This window comes from Ambystoma mexicanum, chromosome 4q (assembly GCF_040938575.1).
Source record: "Ambystoma mexicanum isolate Mex_15411 chromosome 4q, UKY_AmexF1_1, whole genome shotgun sequence".
NCBI classification, from domain to species: domain Eukaryota; kingdom Metazoa; phylum Chordata; class Amphibia; order Caudata; family Ambystomatidae; genus Ambystoma; species Ambystoma mexicanum.
In genome coordinates, this window is record NC_090928.1 from 1,211,738,799 (window position 1) to 1,211,757,548 (window position 18,750).

Genomic DNA, 18,750 nt, shown 5'->3' on the forward strand with positions numbered 1-18,750 from the left:
AAAAAGGGAGAGAAAAAGCACAGAATAAATTGAAACAGATCCCAACACTTTTTTCACGAACACACAAGAGAGGAAGGCAAAGTAACGCTGCGAATTCAGTGTCAGTAGACCGGATCCGCTTTAAGAGGATCGAAACGAAATGTGTCCAAGATCACACGGTTGCAGTGCACAAAAGTCTTGTAACGGTTCAAAACAAGGAGTTGGTCCAAAGAAAGGGACCAGTTAGAGGGTAAAGGCGGCCAGCCCAGTCCAGAAGGTTAAGGGGTTATTATTACCTTGTAGCAATCTTTAGAAAGGGAGGCCTGGCGGACACAGTACCTTAAAGTGGTGAGAATACTCCAACGGGGGCAGTTGTTCCTGGCAGCGGATGCAAGTCGGTGCTTCGTACGGGAGAAGAGAGGATCTCATCGGGGAGGAAGACAGGAGTCCGTTGCACTGCCAGGGAAGAAACCAGCCGCAGAGTTTCTCAGGTACAAGGAGCGGTCCGTTGATTTGCGGTTCAGTGGTGAGTGGCTATCCGGCTGCCGGGGTGCTTGGCACGGGCAGTTCGACCACAAACCGGTCTGGGGTGTGAAGAAAAGAAGGTAAACTGGTTGTGCCCACCAGTCAGGGGAAGAAGCCTCTCCAGCCGGGAGATCTTCTCTGTCGTCGGGAAGTGGTGAGCCGGTTCCGCAGGGCTCCACCGGTGGTGTCGTCGTGGTAGGTCGGCTCAGCTTCTCCCTCGTCGGATTCTCAGGTCCTGTGGCGACTTCTGAAGTTTCAGTCCCCAAAGCCCTGCTTTTATGCAGCATACCCCCATTCACTCAGCCTAGCTGTCAATCAAACATGCTAAGTGGTGAGCCGGCCGGCTCACCACTTGGGCCAATCACACAAGAGTGCGACTTGAGTTACCAAGGTAACTCAGTCCAGGGTGCCTAAACCCCCTCCCACACCATCTGTGGTACCCAGACAGAGTGGCACCACTTTTGGAGGCTTCTGTGGAGAAGCCCGCCAAAAAGTGGAACAAAGGGCTCGACTTGGGTTGGAGTCACAGAAGAAAACACAAACGCCATTTTAGAATCGAGTCCTGGCAAAAAATACCAACCGGCGAATTAATATTAATTAAATAAACCAGCGGTATGTTCGAGGCTATGAGAATTAAATAATTAAAGTTGGTAGCCTCGAACAATGGGAAAATCCCATAGGTAAATATTTGCGGTCGAATATAAAAAGTAGTTTCCACTGCCACCAGCCAAAACTCGATCAGGGGGGACGGAGACGTGCCCCCTCGACTAACAGACTCCGGGGCAATCGAATTGCCCCGACCAGTACGTCCACAATATGATGGTTTGTACTGGTTTCTGTTAATAATTTGGGACTAGTAAAGCCAATGGTGACTTTACATGCCCTGGGAGACAGTAGTCAGTCCCAGGGTATGGAGTCTATGGTGGGGTGTCACTATGACACCCCTGTGTTACTGCACAGAGGGTGCTGTGTAACACACATGAGACCCTTTGGAGTAAAGGACCCCATAGCCCATAAAACACATTAACAGTCAAAGGAACACCATAAATCATGTCCAAGAGTCGGAGAAAGAGTCTCACTCTTGGCAGGAGAAAAAAACAAACTCCAGAAATCCAGCAAAGCTGCTGGGGGACTCACTAGGTTAGGAAATTCAGCCTAAAGAGAGAATTCTCCCTAACATTGAGTTTGAGGGTGACAAGGTCTCCGTCGTACCAGAAGTTGCACTTGGCTTTGGACTTCAAGCGGATCCTCATGACAGGGGCAAGAACTTCGAGAGTATCAGATATAGCAGAGTGGAGCATGGAAAGGGCTGTGTCAGGGTGTGAGTCAGCCAGAGGGGGAGAGAGGGGTGAGAAAGTGGCGGTGGAAACATCAACTGACATGCGCTTCATGGGTCGGATGACCGAGAAGGTGGGTGGCAGTGCTGGAGTTGGCTTGGCCTGAGAGGTAGAGAGGGTGAGCTGGGAGGAGAGGAGATAGTGATCACTCCAGGAGAGAGGAGTCGTGAGAGGGATATAAAGGGGAAGGTCTGAAGAGATCAGAACATCCGGAGTGTGCCCTACAGAGTGAGCCGGGCCGGAGGGGAGAACAGAGAGTGAGAGAGAGTCACAGAGGTCACTAAAGAGTCCTGAGGAAGGACACGAAGTATCCAGGTGGATGAGGTGCGCAGATGCTGGTTCTCCTTTTCAGTAAGTGCATATATGCAGATCCACGGCGGTTGGGCTCCTGGGACCAGGTAAATTTGGCAGTCATAGGGTCTGTGGGATGGCAGGGTATTGGCTTACTCCTTCTGAAAGACTTCTTGGTAGTCCTCGTACTCCGGGGCAGTTGTCCTATGATACTGATCACCACTTGGTGATCCTTGCCTTGTGTTACGGGTCCCGACGCCTGGGTGTCGATGGATGTGGTTGGGTAGCAAGACTTGAAGCACTCAGCGGAGAAGGTCAAGGTATGGGCCCGCCAGTCTATGACCGGGTTATGACACTCCAACTAGGGCATGCCTAGTATGAGCTGGAACTGGGGTGTATTCATTAGATCAAATACTCTATGTTGCCGATGGATGTCGTGGCATAACAATACAACCTTCCCGGTACACTGGTTCACTGGCCCAGACGATAGCTGTGTTCCGTCGACCAAAACCATATTGTCAGCCTTTTCCCACTTCTGGATGGGAACACCTATCCGTAGGGCCACAGCGATGTCCATGTGGTTTCCTACTGCTCCACAGTTTATGTATGCTTCTAGGGCATGCATTCATTGAGGCTGTTCAGGGCACAGTGGGATTACCAGTGTTGTAAGATGTGAGACCATCGACGTCTTCTCCTTTCCCGACAAGCCGATCTGTACTCTTGTCGAGCCGTAGAGTTTTCCGATGGCTCCATTGATTCTATATCCGTTCCTACATTGAGGACTCCCAGTGGTTTCCGGGGTGTTTTGCTCAGGCAATCCTTTGAGAAGTTTCCTGCCAGGCCACAGTACAAACAAAGCTGTTGTCGCCTGTGTCGCTCTCTCTCCTCTTTGGTTAGGGGACCCCTTACACTATCCAACTGCATGGGCTGAGGCGGGTTCCCTATGGGTCGAGGTAGGGCTTCCCGTGGACGTACATACAAGGGGCGTCTCTCCATATGAGATTGATCTGACCTTCTTTCCTGTAGCCTGTGATTGAGCTGCACCACTAAATGTTTGTACTCTGCACAGCATTCAGGTGAATTCACTACCTGTGCCAGGAAATCTTAATTCACTACGGAGACCCCGGTAGAATAAAGTGGTTCTCTTCTCTTCCGGCCAGTTGGTCTCGGCTACCAGCCTATTGAAGGTGGTGATATATAATAACAGGTCCTAGGATCCCTGCCGAAGGGCCAACAACTCCCCATCTCACCAGAGTACTGCGGGCAAAAAGCTTGTCTAGCTCCTGCTGGAACCTTGCAAGGTTATACAGACTGGGGTCATCCCGATTAACCAGCGGCATTGACCAACTGGCTGCGTGCCCCCCCCTCCCCCCTAGGTACGATAGGACAAAGGCCACCTTGGTTTGGTCGGTCAGAAACCCCCCTGGACTGCACAAGAAGTGAAGCTGCCACTGGTTCATGAACCTTTCAGGAAGAACGAGGCGGACAGTGACAGGAGTGGTTACTTCTATATGGGATGGTGCTGCTGCAGCGCCATCAGATGGACCTGCTAAGGGAACCTGACCTGCTTGGGTTCTAGTCAGGCACTTTGCTAGTTCCTCAGTTCTTTCTCTGTTTTTATACTAGCTCCTTCCTCGTGGCGTTGGTTTCTGAGCGGGCGGCGTGTACTTCCGCTCGCAACTCACCTAGTAATGCTACTAGCTGGTCAACCTCCGACACCATGACACTCAGGCAGGGCTTTGCACGCGGGCTTAGTTTACCTCTGGTGCCCGGCAGGAGTGCCTGGTCCGGATCGTCGAAAGTGTGGTTTCTGACTGCGTGATGCTTAGCCCAAGCCACTCTCGTCCCACTGTTGGCTATCTGCCTAGCGTACAGTACGGTTGAGAGGGGTTTGGTTGCATTCTTGGGAGGTGAGGTTGATGATCACCCTCTGGGTGAACCTAACAGCCACATACCAACCCAGAACATTCAAAGACACACTATCACATTCATACTCATTCCCCCACCAGTCACTCACTCATACACATTCTCTTGCATCCACTCTCACTCCATTCTCCACACAGGCACAGACCCACCCAGAAAATTAAAAACACACACACTATCACATTTCTTCTCATTCACCCACCACTCACTGACCCATTGCACATACATACATCTGACACGCACGTCACACATACAAAATGCACAACACATTTTGTTTTTAAAAAGCATCCTTACCCGTTTTTCCAGCTTCGGCTCGTCACTCCAGGCCACCCTCGGCTCCTCTGTGCGGCTCACAAACAGGAACCAGGAAGCTGGGATAGTTTCCTGGTTCCTGTATATAAGCTGCAAGGAAGCCCGGAGGAGAAGGGGTTGGAGCTGAATGTGCCACGTGACATGTCAATGTCAACTCCAGCCCCTTACTGAGCACTTCCTTCTCACGCTGCAGGCTCGGCCCAGCCTTCACCCTCATGGGTGCGGACTGGGCTGCCCCCCCTCCCCCAGATCTGGTGTGGCGGGGGCTACTGCTACTCCAGTGCTCAGGAGCATCTGTTTTTTTTAATACAGGGGTAACAAGGGAGACTGCAGGGGTCGTGGCTGCGACCTCCTGTCAACCGCAAATGAAGACCCTGAAGAGTAGTGCAATGCTCCCAATGGGCAACAGTAATGTTATCAAGGCTGCCAGGAAACAATCAACCGGATCACAATACATAAGTAAATAGACCACACTCTGCCACTGGTGCATGGACAAAATCACCCTCCCCAGAAAACCCTGTTGGACCATGTTTTATCTTTTATAGCATCCACCATACACTGGGAGTAAACTGGACAAGGCAGGATTAACTTCGGTACCGTAGTCACTGTCGCTATCATAGTAGCCGTCGTAGTCGGTGTACCCGTGATGCACATCCTCATATTCGAAGGCATGGTCACCGTCATAGCTTCTGGGCATAGGGGTCACAATTCCGCTCCCACTGGCTATGGCTGGGCTCAAGGAGGGCGTAGGGGTCACAATGCCGCTCCCACTGGCTATGGCTGGGCTCAAGGAGGGCGTAGGGGTCACATTGCCGCTTCCACTGGCTATGGCTGGGCTCACAGGGGCCTCTGGAGTCGCTGCAGCGACAGAGAACACAAAATGAACACGCTAGCATGGAAACCATGTCAACACAAGCTTTTTTTCAATTCACAAATATTGCATTCTTTTCAGACACGTATTAACTTTAAGTTGATCTATTGTGCTTCTCATCAATGTACAGTAAAACATACACCATCCTTCATTTAATTTCACACCCCATTGTAAATGCATCCAGTGCAGACCTGCACGTGGATTTGGTAGGGTTGGGGGGGGGGGGGGGGTCACAGTTTTAGGTACACTTTTCTGCAACTTCTATTCCGCACGCACTTCACTTTTTAAGAGTGGTTACCAATCAGTCCTCCCTCTCACTGCACGGGGAACACCGACGTCTTCTACGTTTTTGTAAAATAAACCGGATTCGAAGTATTTTACCGCTGAAACCTTTCTACGGCATAGCGACCCACAGTCCTGCACACACCAGCTAGCCACACGATTGGTCAATTGCCGGACTTGCTCTGCAATTTATCCTTCCAGATTAATACATTTTTGGTTAGAGCAACATTTCTCACCACAGCGCTTCAGTACCCAGGATTTCACTACAAAGCACTATGTCCCTGTGATAAAGGTGTTGCAGATAGATATTGGATCTGGACTCAATTGTTATGCATGATCTTGCCATTTACTGGTTGATACAGAATTGCCTCTTATTAGTTTTGGCTATGGAGGAAAGGGGACTATGGACTAAGAGTAAGGTGGTCACTACGGTGATTAACCTGGTAATACTCCTACGTCCCGTCCCCTTTCCTCCATACTTATGGGAGATTCCCAAGCACTCCTTACAGGAACTATGGGTGGATGGAAATACCCCTTACTGAAACAGGTTCTTCAGCACAGCCTGGCCGAACTGAGCGTCCGCTCTAGAGCTCATATCGAGGCAGTAATGCTTAAAGAAAGCAGATGGGGAGGCCCAAGTAGCCGCTTTAGCGATGGACTCCCAGGGAACATACTTTTGAAAAGCAACCGCGGCTGCCTTGCCTCCCACCTGGTGTGCATGGATACCTTTAGGCGGTTTCAGCTTTTGGACGGTGAAAGATTCTGTGATACAGGCGGAAATCCATCTGGAAATAGATGCCTTAGATGCCGGCCTGCCCTGCGTCTTACCGAAGGTCACAAACAGTTGGGAAGACCTCTGAAGCTCGGAAGTCCTGTCCAGGTAGAACCTAAGAGCTCTTCGGACATCCAGGCAGTGTAGAAGCCTTTCCGCCTCCGAGGCAGGGTTCGGAAAAAAGACCGGAAGGGAAATCAACTGATTTAGATGGAATTCGGTCACTACCATTGGTAGGAAAGTTGGGTTCGTCCGAAGGACTACCTTGTCCTTGTGAAAGACCAAGAAAGGGTGCTCCACCGACAATGCCTGGAGCTCACTCACTCTCCTCGCTGAACCAGAAGGGACACTTCCCAGGACACATACTTGAGGTCAACTGTAGCCATTGGCTCAAACGGTTTACGGCACAGCGCCGTCAGGACTACATTTAGGTCCCAAGGCAGGTGTGGACTACGAACCGGAGGGTAGAGGAGTGTCAAGCCTGCAAAATGCCGCTTAACCACTGGGTTAGAGAATAAGAGCATTGGTCTATAGCAAGATAAGCGGAAACCGCTGAAAGGCAAGTTCTGCATGACAGAACATAAACACCCGACTCTGCTAGGGAGGACACGAAGGACAGCACTTTGTCAATCGTAGCCACCATTGGATCCATCTGCTTTTCCAAACACCAACAACAGAACCTGAGCCATTTACTCCTGTATTGGGATCTGGTCGAGGGTTCCCAGGCTCCCTGGATAATACGCATGTTATCCGTAGACAAGTTAAAAAGCTCTAAGACTTGAACTCAGGCACCATGCCGCCAAGCTGAGCGATTGTGGGGAGGGGTGCCACATCTGCTGTTCCCCCTTGATGAAGAAGATCTGGGGTTACTGGTAACCTGATCAGCAGAAACACCGACAGGTGTTGAAGTTCTGAGAACCAAAAACTAGCCGGCCACCACGGGGCCATGAGCAGAAGGGAACAGTTCACAGAGTTCTTCAGCTTCCCAATTGCTCGATGAACTAGAGGCAGAGGCGGGAAGGCGTAAGCTCTCATGTTGTGCCATGGAATCTCGAGAGCATTCCCCAGAGAGGAGGCTCTCAGCCCCCCTCTGGAGGCATACCGAGGAAGCTTCTTGTTTACCACCGTAGCGAAGAAGTCCACCACCGGTGTGCCCCAACGCAAGAAAATCCATGAGAGGATCTCCGCCTTCAACTCCCACTCGTAGCTGACCACGGTCCGCCGGCTGAGGGCATCCGCTGTGACATTCAGCTGGCCCGGGATGTGCACCGCAAGCAGCCAGACGCCATGAAGCATGGCCCACTCCTATATCTGGATGGACAGATCAACCAAAGGTGCCCACCCGGCAAGCAACAAAAAATTGTGCGGAAAGGGTATCCGAGCATTCCTGTCTAAACTCACCGATAAGGATGTGCACAAGGCCGAGAAACCAGCCCTACACCTGAGGCCGATGGCGCAGCTGTAGGGGTAGCGTTCAAAATGGCCACCGCGGACGTGGCGGGAACGGGCGCCATTTTGTCATCACCTGAGGAGAACAGTGGCACGTGAGGAAGTGAGGCAGGGGTCCCCGTCAATGGATCAGGGGTCTTAACTTTAGCCTTAACATAAGGAACCTCGGCAGCGCCGGTACTAAGGCCTGGAATGTTTCTGCGACATACCAACCGCCAAATTAGCCTTCTCAGGAAGGACCTTGGCGCTGCCGATAAAGAAAAAGAAGAATTTCCCTTCTTTGCCCCCTCAACAGATCTGGTGTTGCCGCAAGAGCAGGAACGGTGAGAAACAACCTTCACCGATAAGGCCTTGCCAGACCCTCAGAAATGTTGGTAGCTTTAGCCACTGTACGAGGGACCTCGGACCCAGGTCCGGTAACAGCCTTACTCGCGCGGGCCTCGAACATCCGTTCGGTAGCACCAAGCCCCACCAAGGCCTCGGAGCGCACCCCGGCATAAGAGCCAGTCGTCCAAATACGGATACTCATGGATACCCTGGAGATGAAGTTAGGCCGCAGTCACCGACATCTTCGTGAAGACACGCGGCGCTGAGCTGAGGCCAAAAGGAAGCACTCGAAACTGGAAGTGCTCCTCTCCCAAAGAGAAGCAGAGATATCTCCTTTGTGGGTTCCAAATCAGGATATGCATGTACGCGTCCTGAAGATACACAACGCTGAGCCAATTGCCCATCTGCAAGGAGGAGCGTATCGGCTGGGCGTAATCATCTTGAATTTCTCTTGGGGTAGGAAAAGATTGAACTGGGAAAGGTCTAGGATGGTGCGCAGGCCAGCCTGGTTGGGTTTGGGCACCGTAAACAGCCGAGAGTAGAAGCCCTCCCCTCGCTCCCCAAGAGGAACGGGTTCCACAGCTCTGAGGTGCAGAAGTTTCTGAACCTCGGCCTTGAGGGAGGGTGAGCCAGACAGCTGAAAAGGAGGGTTGAGGGGTGGGGTAGGGGGTAAAGGTAAGCGGAAGCCCGCTTGAGCGACTGACAAGACCCATCTGTCTTCTGTGATGGCCTGCCACGCCTCCCAATGAGACGCAATGCGTCCTCCCACCGGGGTCTTGTGCGAGCGTGGAAAACCCTCATTTGGCAGGCTTATCGATGGCAGTGCCACCTGAACCTGATGAGGAGGCTGAGGAGCGGGAGATAAACCACCTACGCTGCTGTCTACGGCGGTTATTCCCCACAGGAGTATCCACCCTGCGAGATTTGCGGTCGAGGAAGCCCCTAAAACCAGAGGAAGGTCGACCTTGCGACAACGGCCTTTGAGACTTGAAGGGAGCTTTAATCAGAACAGACAATGATTTAGCCGTCTGAGTGCTATCTTTGGTTTTGGTGAGCTCTACATCAGTGGAAGAGTGAAAAAGCTCCTTATCAAATGGAAGGTCCAGACCCTTGTCTTGCACCTCTTTCGAAAACTTAGTGGCATGCAGCCACGCTTGCCGCGAGGTATCAACCCCAAGCATCAGACCCCGAGCCGAGGTGTCTACGTGATGAGCCACAGCCTCCAGGAGATCCTGGGCCAAGACCCTGGCATCGGAAAGGCCTCCTCTGAAATCCTCCAACTTCTCGACCGGAATGTGCTCCTCAAACTCCGACAGACCTCTCCACATTCGCATGTTAACTCCCGCCAAAATCAATTCTGCATTGGCCTCCCTGAGCTGTAAGGCCGAATTGGCAAAGATTTTCCTCCCTAGGGAGTCCAGGAGCTTGTCCTCCTTTCCCAAGACCTGAGTAGCCATCGCGGAGGAGGATGTTGCAGGCCTGGATTGCAAGGTAGCCGCAGCCACCACTGTGGAGGAGGGAGGCGGACACAACGATAAGGCCACTTCTTCCGAAGAATGCAGCATGTACCTCGCGTCATTCTTTTTATTGACAAAAACTCTCGAGTGTGGCTTTTCCCAAACTCTTCGGACCTCGGCCAGAACGTCCTTCTGCAAGAACAGGCCGGTACGCTCCAAAGGAGACAAGGTGAACGCCCCAGAAAGCACGCCCTCCTGCGGAGCAGGTGCCTCGGGCACCAGAACATCTAAGAAACTCATCATGTCCAGCACCCGGTCATGGAAAGCTCTGATAGAGCGGGGAAGGTCCTCGTCGTCCTGATCGCCTTGAGGGTCATCCGACAGGTCAGGATCCTGCTGAGCCGTGACAGGCACTGCCTTGTCCACTGGGGACAATGGTGGCACAGGCGGAAGCACAGGGGGAGGCACCACGGGCAAGGGAGGCGCCGGCGGGAGCCGGATGTGCAGGTGGACATATCACCTTGAAAAGCCCTTTGAAATATTCCCTCATGGGGTCGATGCGCATAAGCGTTTGAAATTTACCGAAAAAAGCGTCCTCAGGAGATTGTTTCGGAACCTGAGGAGGTCTCATGAGGTGGACAAATCCAGGGACGTAACGGAGAAGGGTGCCACACCGGCCCCTCCACCGACGAATCCACATAAATCAAAGGAGCCGCCCCTGCGGGCAACGAAACACTGTGCGGAAGAGGCATCCGGGCATTCCAATCATAAACAGGCCGGTAAGGATGCGCACAAGGGACCTTAGGTTCACCCGAAGGACCGAAACCTACACCAGGGGCCGATGGCGTAGTTGTAGGGGTAATACCTAAAATGGCCGCCGTGGTCACGGCGGGAACGGCTGCCATTTTGTCCTCATCTGAGGGGAACTGCGGCACGTGAGGAAGTGAGGCAGGGGTCCCCGTCGATGGGTCAGGGGTCTTAATTTTAGCCTTAACATAAGGAATCTCGGCAGAGCTGGTACTATGAGGCCTGGCATGTTTCTGCAACATACCAACCGCCAACTGAGCCTTCGAAGGAAGGGCCTCGGCACTGCCGGTAAAAGAAGAAACTTTCTTCTTTGCTCCCTCAACAGATCTGGTGTCACCACAAGAGCGGGAACGGTGCGCTTTCACCGACAGGACCTTGTCCGGCCCCTCAGAACTGTTGGTATCCTTAGCCTCTGTACGAGGGACCTCGGACCTAGGCCCGGTAGAAGCCTTATCGGCACAGGCCTCGAACATCCATTCGGTAACCTCAAGCCCAGCCAAGACCTTGGGGCGCACCCCGGTTTTGTCTTTGAGGGAAGCCAAAAGAGCAGCCTCAGAGCAAGCTCTGGTACCCCACGACTCAGCAGAACTGGGTCTACAAACAGCCCCCACAGGAGGGGCCTCGGAGCGTACTCCGCTGGACACAGGCCCCTTACGGAGACTCTCAGAGAAAACTCTGGTAGAATTATTATGCCCGACAGGCACCTCAGGGCGAACCCCGGTAACAGAGCGATCAACGCCCCTCCCGGCTCGAGAGGAACCCGGAAAGGTATCCCCCGGCCGGGGTGCTCTGAAAAGTAAAGAACTTACCGGGCGTTTTTTCCGAACACCTCCTCCCACCGACGTTGAAGTGCCCGGACCGAAAAGGAGTCACAGTAAAAACAGGAGTCACAACGGTGTTCTGTACCCAAACACTCTAAACAAAGAGGATGGGGATCCGCCCTCGCGAAGCGACGGTGAGACGATGAACAGTCTGGAAAATCCAGTTTAAAAGACAGACAGACTATTAAACTAACGCTAGCGAGAGCCATAGAGGGGAAAAAGGGAAGAAAGTCTTCCGAGGATGCAAGTGCGTCCGGCCCCGATCGTGCGGAGAAAAGGACTGATGGGCGATGCGGAGCCAAGGTGGGTGGGGTTATAGCCGCGTGCCGGGGCCCGCGCAGGAAAGAGAGGAGGGACACATTTTTGAAAAAAAAATGTGATGCTTTTTACAAAGTGCTCCGGTCCCCTCCCACAGGACGGAGAGATGTCCCATAAGTATGGAGGAAAGGGGACGGCACGTAGGAGTATGGCATATGTGAAGTGACACAAAGCTTGTAGGTGTTGTTCGGCTATTTGCCTGGCCATTGCCATGCAAATCCCTATGGTCTGTCCCTCTCCACCCAAAACACCTCATGAGAACTCTTTGAGCTCATTTTAACAAGAATTACCATCAAATATTGCACTGGAAGCGCCCACCTGTGCTTTTTCAAATCAGTCTTCTGAGAGGTAATTACTTCATTGAAGTTGTAAACTGGCTAATGGTGTAATAAAAAACATTTCTTAACCTGTCTGTCTTCAGGCACTTGATTTATAAGCACTTAGCATGTCCTTCACTGAAGTTCGGTTTAAAACGAGCATTGACAAAGCCAACTGTTTTGGCTTGTGTATAAGCATTAGCCAGGTTCTGCTATGTGTCTGGGTAGTCACATCATTTTTCAACTGCTACCATTAATGGTCTGTTAACGCCACTACGGCCATGTCTTGCAAGTACCTTTCCCAAGCCTACACAAAAGCCCAAACTGTCGGCATAACCATGGAGCTTTCCCCCCACCCTTGCTAAATTTTATCGACTCTCCCCTTATTGTACTCGTCTGCTTCTGTAATGTCATACTGCATGCTACTTTTGTGCAGACATTTGGGGCACATACTTTATAAATACAAAGTGAAATAATGAAACATTCAATGCAGGGAAATCTTGATTCGCGTGTAGACTGCTTTGAAGAGAGAATGATCCACTGTAAGAATTGATTTGGCAAAGTTCATCTTATTGCCACTATGGTGCTACAAGTCTGCTCCATTACCAATCAATGGGATGGCTGAAACTTTAAGACTTATGCTAGCTCAGCGTCCTACCCGGTTTATTCAACACTTATGGCAGGTAGTCTCCAGAAAGGGGACGCAACCAGCACATGTTGAGTAGCAGCATTTGTATTCATCGAACAAGTAGGGAATAGGCGTGCACCGGCCCACACATGCTGCCTGCCCCAACTGACAGAGCTGTACACAGCAGCTTTGCTTAACAGGCACCTCTTGGGGTGGTTGATAAAGGTCCCAATGAGGAAGAGGGGCTTGCGCTGCACGCACCATATTGGTGTCTGGGGTGACAGCAATGTTGACCAATGTTGTGATTTAGCATGCATCTAGTGTAGTTAATAAGGAAGGCATAACTATTAGTTTTAGTGTTACTTTGTGCTTAAGTTGATACATTTTCGATTCACAAGCACACAGCAAGAGAACGCCAAATCTGCTGATGCAATATAAACACAATGAAAGTGTGTGGTGTGCCCAGTAGTGCCTAAAAGGCCGGCAGCGAGGAGCTTCATAAGCACACACGAGATAGATTTGTAATGGAGAAACCACTGTGAGAGGATGTGGTAGTCTTGAACAAACATGGGCTTTAGGGACATTTGTTTAAGACAGTTGGGTTACATGGTGAATACACAAATCTGTATGCCGTGAGTCCTGTTATAGCTGCGATTGTGCAGGCCCAGAGACCTGGGTGGCGAGATAAACTCTGTGCGACTGGGAAAACTGGTTGAGTAAGGTTGAAAGTTGAAGAAAGGCAGCAGGCAGCTGCGATATTATCAATTTGTCAGCTACGGCCAGGCTCGGTTTTTACGACTTGCTCCTATTATGTAGAGGAGATGCAATCTTTTTAAGTACATGGTGTAAGGAAGGCATGGTATCAAAGTAAGACCGACACGTGATCGCAGTTCAAGGGTGTTTAATAAACTGTAAAATGGGTGTGATAAACGCCTAATCTAAACCTAAATCTAAGATGAGGGCAAGCTACGATCATCAAATAATAATAATACAGCCAATCCTTACTGCTATGCTACAAAAGAGTGTGGGATAATCTTCACAAGAAAAGAAAGAAGTGTTCACAAAAGGATAAGTCAGGATGTTATGGCCGGGGTATCTCTTCCCCACGTTTTTAGCATGGGACAAGGCGGGACTCTTGAGCACAGCACAGCACACTCCTGAGCTTCTCCGGCACAAGGTTACAGTTCCTTTTCTCAATATCAGGACCTTCTACGTCCAAGTCTCTTTCATGCAAAGTATCTTGCTTCAGAGGGCCTGATGTATCAAACAACAAAACAAAAGTTCCTTCTATTTGTCTTCATGTCGAGCGTTTACTCTTCACCCTTGGATCCCATCGGGCAGACTCCGATCCTTCTCTCAACATTAGCCTCCCTCAGTCGGGCTCTGGCCGTCCAGACACTGTGGACATCCCTCAGTCAGGTTCACACTTGTCCTTACACTGTTCACTGGTGTATTACTGCTCACCCTAATTCGCAGGCATCCCTCAGCCGGAGTACACACTTGCCTCCAAAATAGGCCAAAGACTTTCGACTGTACAAGGGGTTGGGTTTGACCCATGTATGACCACTTTGACACCTTAAGGCAGCCTCCCCTAAGGCCTCTTGGTACTTGCAGTTTCTACAAAAACAGAAGACATTCGACAATGCACAGGATTCAACATAACCCGGTGCAGGACCACTTCGATTTCTCATTTTAACACATTCTCCTTGTTCAAGAGTAGGGCACCAGTTAGAGTTCTTCGAATGAGCGCCAACGTGGTGCTGGACCACTCTACCCTGATACCAATTTTGCTTTCAAAAGATATTTGTACCTTAGTCTTCTTTCTTCATACAATGTTGCTTCTGTAACCTTGAGCCTAACACAGTCCAGTATACTATCAGAACTTTCCAATTCACCAGTTGCGTGGAAAACTCGTTGGTGTTTCTAACCTCTAGAGTCAAGGACAGTACCATGATGGTAACCGCTTCTCCCCGCCCTGGCCATCAATGCGGGAGTGTCCCATGTACCGCTGACATCTGTCACACTATTCGCAAGCTGCGACTCCCGGTCTTACGGTTCCCTTCTCGGAGGCTTCGCAGGTCTGGGTTAAAAAGGGCAAGGGAAATTCCATCCTTCTGGTCCTTGCAGGTCTCGCTGCCTTTCTCCTCTGTTTGAACTGCCGTCTCGGGATAGCTGCTCCCTCGTGTGTTTGGCCTCGCTCAGAGTGTGCTTTCATGCTCCACCTTTTATCCCTATGGGAAAACAGAAGTCTGGTGTGTGTAGTTATCAGTAATTTTCTGACTCTGCCCGACTCTTGTGTTGGGACAGGTCAGGTATACGGCTCTGGTGTTAGTCCATTGTCTTTCATGGTAATCGGTCTGTGAGAAAGTGTGTCAAGAAAGGGGGGGTGCTGAGCTTCTAGATATTCCACTGGGTAGGATGGGGAAAAGGTGTCATACGGAAGGGGGTACCGCATCTCACCCTTCAGCGTCCCACTTCCACTCTCCAAAGACCCTTCATCCAGGTGATCCTTGCGCGCTGGTCCACCCACAGGAACTGGATCAAATAGCGATGGCTGTGTCCTGGCCACCTGGATGATGGATACTGGGGACTAGCGAGTGAGACACCTTCAGGTTTCTCACAATGGTAGCCTATTATTCATTGTCCAGGGAAGTCCGGCCATCTGGTAAAGTTAGTTTGGGACCGAGTAATATACCTGATGCAAGTGACACTTAAGGGTAGAGTTGGCAAATGGTTTATGGGTTTTGATCACCTTTTCAGGATGTGCTCCGAGGCCATGCATGCTGAATTGGTAGTCTTATAGATTAGTGTGAAATAAGGACGCCAGCCAGTCTGGGTGGATAAGATACTTATCGTCAGTTCAAAGGGAACTTGTTATTTCTCTCCCTTCTCGTATTGTTGAAGTGTCCTTGCAAAGATGATGTGCCTCACGTTCGGGGTTAGAGGTCCCCGGCCAGTTGGAACTTGTAATCAATTATGTTTGTTGTATAAATGTGTATCTATAGGACGACGTCATGCCCTACCACAGAAGGATCCCAATAAGGGGTGTGGTGTAAATATGAATGTGTCCAATGAGAGCGTGGGAACGGACTACGATTGGATTTCTTGTACAGGTTTGGCCAATCATGTGTGGGGGGGATGATTTGTAATACAATATGTTGGAGGGTTTTAACTGTTGCAAAATGTGAAAAATGTGTAAATGTATGTGGTTCCAGGAGACTCGGGTTAGTTTGACTTCACAGTGTCATCTAGCTCTTCCTGGCCATATGTCCAATAAACTTGCTTTATGAACATATGAACAAACGTGCACTCACTTCTTAAGAGGTGGGCCTACTTTGGGTGAAAGTGTTTAGAGGTCCATTCACACATTTGGTGGGCCCCAGGATTTCTAAGACATCGGGGGTTTCCTGTCCGCATAACTCTGCGTGCATGAAAAAAAAAGGAGAGGTCTACAGGCACCATATTGGTTAAAGGCCTGTCAGCTCCCCAAAGGTGTGGTGCCAATGTCCGGCTGTGAAGGGCGAATTGAAGAATCACCACTTTGGAGCACTTTTGTTTTCCCATGAACGCACTTTGGCGGGTAAAGCAAGAGTGTAATGGGGCAAAAGATGGTTTTTCTTTAACTTAAGCGTTTTGGTAAGGGTAAAGTAGGTGTGTATGTGTAAGGTTAGGTGGGTTGAAAGGGTGAGTGTTCTGGTGGAGTGAATGAACTGTTTAATGTTGTAAGTCTTTCTATATATTTTTACCTAGTTTTTAATTTAAGAGGTGTGAGGTGGCATCCCTTCATTTGCTTGTCTGGTTGGCTGGAGCCCTCATGTAGGGGTGAGGTGGTATCTTTATAGTAAGTCCACCAGCAGATACCTTTCTGGAGTATACCCTTGGCACCCTTCATTCTATATCGACTGTGCAGACAGAGCCCTTGTCTTGCATTTCTTGGTTAGTCGAAGTTGTAGTGTTGGGTATCTTCCTGTAGTCAGAGAAAGACAGCATTGTAGTTGAAAATACTGTACTAGTAATGAAAGAGAGAAAGCAATGCTGTAGTGAAAAACATTGCACTCCTTTGTACTCGACTGAAGGAGATGAACAAATTACTTACCAACTGGCCACGTTCTTTCGACTGGATGTTCCTCCAACGTATTTCACATCTTTGACATGTAATGTCCATAGCTGTGCACTTCGGAAACTTTTTCAACAGAGGGCGTACTGCATCGATGGTGTCAGGTCGAGGTCCCTCGACGGCCTCCGTCGAGGCCAACGTCACCGGATGTTATAAATAGGACGCACGGCACCCGTGGCCTCAGTTTAAGTTTTTTCCCTCAGCACGTGTGGCACCAGTCTCATGCCTGCTTGACTGCACATGGCCTTGCGGAAACGTAAGCTGCAATCGCATAGGAAATTCTCCAGAGGGGCACGCTGGGAGGGCGATGTGGAATACGTTGGCGGAACATCCAGTTCCTGTTGGTAAGTAACTTGTTCTTCGAATGGATTGTGTCCTCCAACGTATTCCACATCTTTGACAGACTCCCAAACAGTACCAGTAAAAGGAGGAGGGAAAATAATTGAGTACCCAATCAGATTGCGGAATAAAGAACCACCTTTCCAAAGGTCATATCCTGACCATGGATAGTATCCAGGGAGTAATGTTTAACAAAGGTGTGGATTGAAGCCCATGTGGCTGCATCACAAATATTCCGAATATGACCCCCTGCCCCCGTGGAGGGCGGTGGAAGTAGCCACGCCCCTAGAGGAATGAGCTTGCAACCCTTCGGGAGGGTCCTTACCCGCCAATCGGTAACACTCCGTAATGGTGAGGATAATCCACCTGGACAAGGTCCGTTTGGTAACAGCCAGGCCCAATCAGTGTCCAGCATATCCTACAAAGAGGTGATCGTCCACTCTGACCCTGGACATCCTAGAAAAGTAAAAGCTCAGAGCTCTCCTGGGATCCAACCAATGGAATCGCTCCTCTTCCTTACCAGGATGAGGAGGAGGGTAGAAAGATGGAAGAACCACCTTCTGACTCAAATGGAATTCAGATACTACCTTATGTAGAAAGGAGGGACGTACCCGCAGTACAACCCTGTTCTTGTGAAACACAGTAAAGGGTGGCTTAGTGGATAGTGCCTGCAATGCACTCACTCTGCGAGCGGAAGTAACCGCAACCAAGAACACAGTCTTGAAGGACAATAATCTTAAAGGACAAGAGTGCAAAGGTTCAAACGGAGCACCCATGAGAAATTTCAAAACCAAATTTAAATCCCAAACCGGAACCTGGAAAGGGGAAGGCGGGAACACATTAGTCAGTCCTTTAAGAAATTGAGAAATCAAAGGAATCTTAAATTAAGAACATTCTTCAGACGAGCGCTTAAAGATAGACATCGCTGCCAGGTAACCCTTAATGGTACCCCCACTTGAAGGCCTCTGTGGGCCAAAGAAAGTAAGAAAGATAATACCATAGGAATGGAGCACTGAAGAGGATCAACATTGTGACCTCTGCACCAGTCACAGAATTTACACCAACAGCAAACATACAGGGATTTTGTTACAGGCTGCCTGGCCAAAAGCAACACCTCCATCATGTCATCCGGGAGGTCCCAATCCTTATACATCAACCTTTCAGATACCAAGCGTTAAGGTTGAGAGTCTTGACCTCTGGATGGAGAACCTGACACCCCCCTCCTCCCTCCGTCTGTGCCTCCCTCCCTCTGTCCGTCCGTGCCTCCCTCCCTCCGTGCCTCCCTCCGTACTTCCCTCCCTACATCTCTCCCTCCCTCGCACGAGAGCAGATCCTCTCCTTAGGGAGGACGGTGTGGAGGGCAGATGGACATTTCTAGAAGGTTCAGGTACCACACTCTCCTGGCCCAATCCGGAGCAATGAGGATCATGTGGGACACGAACCTCCGTAACCTCTGCAACACTTGTGGAATGACGGGGACTGGCGGGAACACGTACAGCAGAGGGAATGACCAATCCACTACAAACGTGTCTCCTAAGGCTGCTCTTGGAGGAAATTCCCTTGAGCAGATTCTCTTGCACTTCCGGTTGACACTGGTGGCAAGGAGATCCACTTGCGGGGTCCCCCAAAGGGCGAAGATTTCCTGAGCCAACTCCCACTCGAGCGAGATCGTGCTCTGCCTCCTCAGAGCGTCCGTCGGCGCATTTTCGTCTACAGCCCGATGAACTGCCGAGATCGAAATTCCCTGCTGGATGGCCCAGAACCAGAGCTGCATTGCCTCTCTGCACAACGGGAGTGACCCTACCCCCCTTTATTGTTGAGCATGGCCACTGTGTTGTCTGTCATGATTAGGACAAATGTCCCTCGTACAGATGGCAG

The 18,750-nt window shown here is 50.5% G+C and overlaps 1 protein-coding gene across 5 annotated transcripts in view; it reads right to left on the minus strand.

The window, feature by feature from the left end:
• The window catches only part of RNF8 (ring finger protein 8), a 780,077-nt gene that overhangs the window by 136,448 nt on the left and 624,879 nt on the right, over positions 1 to 18,750 (minus strand). For 3 of the 5 annotated variants that reach the window (XM_069608764.1, XM_069608766.1, XM_069608765.1), the window contains exon 8: positions 4,965 to 5,225. The exons of the other annotated variants lie outside the window; for them this stretch is intronic. In XM_069608764.1, the coding sequence (XP_069464865.1) occupies positions 4,965 to 5,225 (261 nt within the window). The remainder of the gene's footprint in view (positions 1 to 4,964; positions 5,226 to 18,750) is intronic. 5 annotated transcript variants of the gene reach the window in all.